Below are 8,360 nucleotides of genomic sequence, written 5' to 3' on the forward strand. Positions count from 1 at the left end.
GCCGTTTTGAAAACGTTTTCATTTTTTCTTTCTCAAAAAACGTGAAAAATAAAAACGAGATCAATTTCAAACACAGCCGTTGGTTCTTCAACTTTGAGCAAAATCACATTTGGGTTGGTACTAGAAATAAATCAGAAATAAACCAGAAATAGGATAATTAGCAATGTTGGTTCTTCAACTTTGAGCATAATGACATTTTAGTTGGTATTAGAAATAATTCAAAAATATGATAATTAGCAAGGTTGGTTCTTCAACTTTAAGCATAATGACATTTTGGTTGGTGAACTTTCAATTTTAATTTTGACAATTAGCTTCTGAATTTTTAGAAAAGAAAGAAGAAAAATATGCTCATCTCATACATTGAAACCCACATACATACATGACCCCATAATATTATCAATTACACATTACATTAGTCATACAAATAAATGGAAACAAATAAACTTTCTGAGAGTTATGAGACTCTTATTTCCATAACAAGAACATGCAATTCAACAACAAAACTCAAGAAACTTGGCATGAAATGGCAAACACGGGAACTTTAGTACACATTACACAGGCTGCCACACATGCCAGGCATTACCTTACTCAGCACCAGCAAATCTAGAGAGAGAGAGAGAGAGAGAGAGAGAGGGAGAGATTGTGAGATGTATAACGCATTGTGAAAAACAAATAAGACTGAAAAAATGAGGTCTGTTTATATATATTCACCCAAGCTCCGATAACTTCAAATGAGCTTCGGCATAATCAGCAAAGAATGCATCCTCATCCTAAATATCAGAACCAAAGTTAAAGTTTCTACTCTCTTTCTTTTATTTAATTTTTTTTCAAAAAAATAAATAAATAAAACCCCATTTTTGCTTTAAGAATATTATTCTATTTAGAAGATTTTCGATCAAAATTATAAAGAGTATATTGAAGTATATATATATATATATAAGAGGGTAATCACTGCAACATATTTCTCAACAAGAGGACGGAAGATGGGATCCTCTAATAGAGCTTTATCTGATGGAAGCTGGATAAGACCTTCTTTCTCTCCACTAAGAAGCTCTCTGTTCAAAGAAAACCATATAAATTAGTTCATTCATCAACTTTAACCTTGCCAAGTCACAAGCATAAATATAACACACACACAAAAAATGTTGATACAAAAATATGCACTAAACGAAATAAATTTCATCAACAGGACACAATTACTTACTTGAAATAAGAGTTATCAAAAATTAGAGGATTGGTTGTCCACGGTCCTTCAAATCCAGAGCGGTCTTTGTGACACCTACCCTGCGAGAAAAGAATTTTCCAAGTCAGAAAATAGTGTCATGATTAGGTAATGAAAATAATAATAATAATAATGAAAGAAAGAAAGAACAAAAGATTCTATATTAAGGCAAATAATAACTTGTATGGGATGGACTGACTAAGGTGTGACCGCCAGATAAGGCAACGATATCTTTGTCACTGAGACCCATATGGCCAAAAACATCTCTCAAATGATCCGAACCTGTATAAATGTGGTCAAACGACAACAATTATACCTTATTGTTATTGCCTTTTCCAATCATACATATAGACTTTTGGTATGGTCCTCTACTTCCCCGTAACATTTAAAAATGAAAGCATAACATTACATTTATTCAATAGTATTGTATAACACCGATGTTGTAAAGATATAATTAAGTAACTTGAGTTGTATATGTGAGGATAAAACACTGTAACAAAAAGTGAAATTTGAATTTTTGTGAGAGAAAATACTGCAGCAATAAAACTTGAGTTGTGAAAAGAATAATGCCTGTATTATGCTTCACACAGACATATTATGTTTCACACAGGCAAATAATAATTTTTTTGGTTTTTAACGTGAATGTTAAGTTGAATGTTTACTATATTATGCTTCACACAGACATATACCTATACCTATATATATATATATATATAAACACTTGTAATTAATCTTGCTAGTATTTTCAGTTAGATGAAGCAACAAATCAAGTCAACCTTTTGTGGCATTGGGCAAGCGACCTTCTGGTGGTAATTCTTGTTTATCCTGCGTCAAAACAGATTCTAGAGTCTGTTAATTATGCAAGTGTTAGAAGCCGCGACAAATGTAACGCTTTGATTGGTCAGATTAGTCAAACTGATCACACTTTATTTACCTCAACTCTGTATTCACAAGTCCTGATGTGCAACTCTCAGAAGAAATTTCAATTGATCAGTTTCAGATATTCTTCCTCGAGATTTTATCTCTCAAACTTTCTTTCATTTTCTTTCCTAGAAAATTCTCTCTTTACTTTCATTTCTCCACATGATGGTAAAATCACTAATGGGTTTTGCTTCAAATATGTACATATCAAAGACACAATACATAGAAGTAGAATAGAATTGGAAGACTAGCTTACGGGTCTTCCTGGGTGAAAAGGTATCTCAGGGCCTCCAGTGACTTCAACAGCAACAACTCCAGCCAACTTCAATCAACAAATTAGACATGTAAATACAAAACAATCAAAAAAACAAAAATTTAAAAGAAAGGTTGGACCAAAATTTTTTGTTTCAGGTCAAAAAATTGTAGGGTGTGTTTAGTTCGCTCATTCGAGTTTTTAATTCGAGTTAAGATGTGACTTTATGTAAAAGCTTTTTACTGTAGTAAAAAAGTTAGATGTGATTATTTTTTAGAACTTTTTACTATAGCAAAACTCGAATTGTAAACTCGAATCGGTGAAATGAACGGGACTATTATTAGACATATATGATATACTTGGTAAAAGTCTGCATAGGAAAGGATTGGAAACTGCTCTTTGATGGGCTCCAACAGCCTGACCGCGATGTCGAGGCCATTGTTTGCAACGTGACCGAGCTCCGCCGGGTGCCTGATGGTCCCAAACGGCCCTCCAGTCTTCGTCTTCACGTCGAAAGTGCCAGCTGATTGCCATCTACATGATCAACCATTGTATTAGATTACCAATTCTCTAAAAAAAGCTTAAGCACAATTTATGCACAATTAAAAAGGTTCCAACTTAGGAACTTATTAAATAGCATATGATAAGATTTTCTACTAATTCATTTTTTGTCACATTCTTTGAATCTATATTACATCATTACCAAACAACACTGCCACAAAAGCTTTAATTAACCAAAAATAACTTCGCTTATTCTTATTTGTGCAGAAGAAAAAGAAATTATAATAAATAAAAAAAAAGAAAACCTTTTCCACGAACTTGATTTAATTAACCAAAACATCTTCACATATTCCTAAATCTTCAGAGGAAAAAGAAATTACAAAAAAAAAAAAGGAGATTTCCGAGAACTTAACCTTTCAATTAACCAAAACATGATCGTTTGTTCTTAATTTTCCAGAAGAAAAAATAAATTACATAAAAAAAAAAAAACCAGACTTTTAAACAACATGAGCTTAAGTGAACCAAAAAATGTTATTTTATTCTTCATTCTTCAGTGGCAAAAGATATTATCAAAAAAATGAAAAGTAAAAAACGATCGGGAGAGAGAGAGAGAGAGAGGTTACGCGAGTCGGAGAATGATAGGAGCACAGTGCTTCTCAGCGATGAGGCCTCGAAGCTTCCTCTTGCATTTCTCTACGGCCTTTTGGTATTCCTCGCTCACTTTCGGGTACGACTTCCCCATTTCCTGACGAACTTAATTCTCCGATCGATTATCAATCCAAACAAAAAGAAAAGGTTAGAATTCGATTCTGTGCGTTGTTTTCAACATCATTTTTCCTTTTGATTTTCTTGCATTTTCTATGGAAGCAAACGCATTTCAAACATCGAAAAATATATTACGCGATCATGTCAAAGAATTTGCATACCTTGGAATGTTGAATGAGAGGAAACAAATCAGAAGAACTGAAGACTGAATTCACGACGAGTCGATCACGATCGTGAATATGTGCAGGGAAGAAGAAGATATAGGAAGAAGAAGCTTCTAGCACGGGGTCATGTGGGCCCTCCGATCTGTGTAAATTAAACGGTCCGGATCACGCTTGGCGATGACTACGGTAGTGAACGCAAAAAAATAACAGAATAGAAAAAAGGCGCGAAAAGGATTAGACTATTAAGCAATGTGGTATCGCCACGTGTGGAGGGGGTAGAAGAGTCTGGAGAAACCAGAAACGGCGTTCCAGCATCTTTTTTTTTTTTTTTTCCGTTCGAGTGATTGGTGATACAATTAATGGATTGGATTTTCTGATTTAGCAAATAAAATCAATAATAGTAATAATAACAGCAATAAAATCATAAATAAAACAATATCAACAGTAAAATCTTGCTAATGATAGTAAGAAAATTAGGTAATTCAAATGTGGATTGGATTCTGTCACCAGTTTCTGGAGAAATCTTTTTTTTTTTTTAATGCGTTGTCAAGAAACGCATTGTTCATTCATCAAGGATCATATGCAATTTGTAGCATAGAAGTCTTTAGTCCGTTTATTTCACTGATTCGAGTTTTATTATAGTAAAAAGTTCTCATAAATAGTTATATTTAATTTTTTTATTATCGTAAAAAATTCTCACATAAAATTATATCTCAATTCAAATTAATAAACTAAACGACCCCCATAATATTTAAGAAATCTAATCGTTGTATTGTTAAAGGATAAGTTGTCGTTTTTTTGTTACTTACTTTTGTCATTACACGAGAGGTTGCCGTAAACTTGTACTTCAGAAAGTTTTTGTCGCTTCAAAAAATATTGTCTTTCGTATTCTATTGTCGTTTTTCTGAAACGTAAGTGGTTTTATGAGCTCTTCACGTTTATTCTACCTGGTACCTATTATCGTTTTCATGCATTATTGTCGTTCGTTTGATACTTTGTCGTTTTTTTACCTTGTTGTTTATAGAAGCTATTACTCATGACCGACCATTTCAGTTCTGATACATTTTCATTCATTCATTTTTTTTTTTTTTTTGAAAAAAAAAAAGGTCCTGTCACTAGGATCAGTTTACATATTATTGTCGTTTTTGTTGATTATTGTGGTTTATATGATATCTTATCATTCACCTGTTTTTATATAAGTCGCTGCTCTTTTGATTAATTGGTCTAAAGTTGTTGTTTAGTTTCAAAAAAATAAAAACAAAAAGTTGTCGTTTACGAGAATTATGGCCCCGTTCACTTCGTTGATTCGAGTTTAGAATTCAAGTTTTTCTACAGTAAAAAACTCTCACAAACAATCACATCTAACTTTTTTGCTACAGTAAAAAGTTTTCACATAAAGTCATATCTCAACTCAAATTCTAAACTCGAATCAACAAAGTAAACGGGGCCTATATTATTCCTTCATCAACGATCATTTGCAGCGTAGAGTCTTTCAAAATATCTATAAATCTCATCGTATAAAGTATAATCGTATTAGTCATTAATAAATACATTGCCCCGTTTTTCTGTCATCATCATTATCAAGGTCAGTTGTCGGTTCAAATAAATAATGTCGTTTTTGTACTTTTTTTAACTGAGATGTCGTGTTCCTCTAAATTTTTTGCTTTAAAAAATATAGACGTTCGTGTTTTTTTTTTTTACCGCTTTTCTTTTTCTTTCTTTCTTTACCGCTGCTCGTCCGTGTTTTATTCGCGTTTATCAGAGTATTATTTCCAACATTTTATTTAATTCCATCATTGTCACACATAAATATGCTGTCGTTTTTTGAATTATTGTGCTTTTCCAGAACCGTTACCGTTTTTTTTTTTTTTTTACTTTTTAGGTTGTATTATTGTGACAATTTCGTTTTAGTTACTGCTGTCGTTTACAAGTGAGATTCTTGAAAAATTTTGTCATTTGTGTTCTATGGTTGTTTTTCCAAAACTGTTTTTGTTCATTATACAGATTGTCGTTTTATGGGACAAATGTCACTTATTGGATGTTTGTTGTTTTTAATAATATGGTTTACTTGCAGAAAACATTTTCGTTTTAACATATGCTTTGTCGTTGGTATGACAATACGGTTAATGTTGGGATCTTGTTTTGATGACTGGTATTTTTTTCGTATTTGATGTTAGGCATTATTTTGGGCATGATTTGTAATTGATCTAATTGGAGATTTTATGGCAGTTGGTATGATTTTTTTGGAAGGTTTTGATTATTTAGGAACTGTTTAAAGTCATTCATTTTGATATGATTTGATGAGGGTCAACTTTAGTTATTTTTGGTAAGTTGAAATCTTATGGAAATTAGATTGACAGCTGGAGATATTCGGTTTGGTGGTTTGAAAAATTTGTGCTGATTTGGAAACTTCAAAAAGTTATTTATTTTGAAAGTCAACTTTTAATCCATATTTGGTAATTTGGTGATTGATATTTGAATGTAATATTGCAGCTGACCTATTCGCATATGCTTCCTAAGTATACGTTCAGGTTCATATGACAGTTATAAAAAGATTTTAAAAATTAATATGGCTGATTATCTGTTTATTTTTTTTTATAACTACGTTGCAGTGATTGTTGCAACAGACTGAAGTGCAGCAAATCATTTTAAAGATCTTATTAATTGTTCTTTTTCGTCTATTTAAAAAAAAAGTCTCATTCTTATTTCTGTATGCCTTGTAATAAATTTCTCTGGGTTTGAGAGATAAGGTTGAGCGTATGTAATTTTTATAATTTTTCAGAAAAAAAACTTAGTTGAATGGATTTCAACATTGTAAATCGAGAGAATCTCGCTAATCAAGTCTATTAGGAAATAACAGTTCATAGGCGTCTTGTCTTAAGAGGGAGTCTTGAGGAGTTTAAGACCTTGTTGAGTTGCAAATTAAGTTCATAGTGAATTATTTATTATCTAGGCATGACCCCGCAGAGTATATAGTTACCGAACTACAATACCATTTCTCATGTGTCTTTCATTATTTCATGTTCTTACTTTCATTTGTTTCAACAAATCTTATATCAAAACGTGATAAAAGACTAAACTGGTACCAATAGTAATAATCACATTCTCTTCTGTTCTCAGTTATAAAGTCGCCGTTCTATAAACTGTTGTGGATTGTAAGAGTTCTTGTCGTTTTTATTAACGCCCATTATTTATAGTGCAGACTCCTCCTAAATTTTCTGAAAATTATCCTCAACTCGTATTTTAACGGTTTATTTTATAATCGATGCTGGTTTATAATGGTTTATAATAGTTGATGTCACGTTCAAGATCCAATATCGTTCTTGAGAATTTTGTCGTTTGTGAGCTAGTGTCGTATCCCGAATTCTTGCCTTTTAAAAAAAATATGGAGACATTTAGTTCATGGATTAGAATTATGTGATTAGAATTATTTTCGATTTATGTGTATTTTTTGTGAGAGAAAACACTGTAACGAACCATGAACTATGATTCAAATTATGGTTTGAATCCTACAATCAAACGTCCCCTATATATCCCATTGTTGTCGCTTTTAAGACACGTGGTCGTTTAAGATAGCTAAAAATCATTTCTCGCTTCATTTCCTTTCCTCGTTAAATCCTGTCGTATTCCAGGAATGTCGTCGTTTGTGACTTTAGAACAACCCATGCCGAGATTTCTTCATGGCCTATATTACTTTTGTTTCCCCAAGTTCATATCAACCGCATTTTCATCACTTGTTCATAAAATCCCAAAACCCACTTGCAATATGCCATGCAAATTGCTAACCATGATCATCGATTGAAACACACTTTTTTTTCCACCTTGTGATTTAGAAGGTATACATTTTGGTCCATTCCATGTTGTTCTGACAAACTTGTGTATATTTGCAGAAACTATAATACATAGCTAGCAACACACATATAAATATTCCTTGACATCTGAAACATAAAAAGAAGCCCACTTGTGCAAAAACCAGAAGAAGAAATTCTGTCTACTCAATTTCTTTCTTTTTTTATTCTTTTGTCCTTTTTAGGGAGAACCAGTCAACAGTGCTTATAAGTTGTTATTTATTACATATTTTGGGTAAGTGGGAGAGATTAGAAGTCTCTTCATGAGTAGTACTACAATTACTTCTACTACATTGTCACCAGAAAAATATATTTATTATTTATTGTCAGAGAATTTAATAGCAGTTAAGAATGTGTTTGGTTGGGTGAAAAAAAATGAATAAAATAGAATGATATTTAAGTTTGATGTTCAGTTAGATATATAAGAAAAGAATAGTCATTCAAAATGAATAATCATTCACCCATTTTGAGAAAGGAATAATCATTCAATATGAATGATCATTCACCCATTTTGAGTGAATCATTATTCATTCCTCACGTGAGAGGAATAATCATTTCAAGTTCTTTTCTCTGTTTTTTCAATAATTACTCTTTAATATTATAATATAATTAAAAAATATTATATAATAGTTATATATTATAATATGTAATATAATATAATATACAATAAAAATATTATATTATAA

General features: G+C 31.7%; 1 protein-coding gene across 3 annotated transcripts; it reads right to left on the bottom strand.

Annotated features, from left to right (window-relative positions):
• Positions 1 to 346: 346 nt before the first annotated feature.
• On the bottom strand, positions 347 to 3,888 carry LOC21385400 (L-ascorbate peroxidase 2, cytosolic). Of its 3 annotated transcripts, none has more exons than XM_024177203.1 (9): positions 3,824 to 3,888; positions 3,521 to 3,650; positions 2,756 to 2,930; positions 2,400 to 2,465; positions 1,999 to 2,047; positions 1,422 to 1,504; positions 1,205 to 1,284; positions 953 to 1,055; positions 347 to 603 (listed from the first exon to the last, which is right to left on the bottom strand). In XM_024177203.1, the coding sequence occupies exons 2-9, from the start codon at positions 3,637 to 3,639 to the stop codon at positions 589 to 591; spliced, it is 690 nt and encodes a 229-aa protein (XP_024032971.1). In that variant the 5' UTR covers positions 3,640 to 3,650; positions 3,824 to 3,888; the 3' UTR covers positions 347 to 588. The 3 variants fall into 3 exon arrangements, with proteins under 3 accessions (XP_024032971.1, XP_024032969.1, XP_024032970.1); XM_024177201.1 differs by lacking the exon at positions 347 to 603 and adding an exon at positions 697 to 770; XM_024177202.1 differs by lacking the exons at positions 347 to 603; positions 3,824 to 3,888 and adding an exon at positions 697 to 770 and having other exon boundaries at positions 3,521 to 3,667.
• Positions 3,889 to 8,360: the final 4,472 nt, after the last annotated feature.

The sequence above is a fragment of the Morus notabilis genome, unplaced genomic scaffold (genome assembly GCF_000414095.1).
Source record: "Morus notabilis unplaced genomic scaffold, ASM41409v2 Scaffold1266, whole genome shotgun sequence".
Classification (NCBI taxonomy): domain Eukaryota; kingdom Viridiplantae; phylum Streptophyta; class Magnoliopsida; order Rosales; family Moraceae; genus Morus; species Morus notabilis.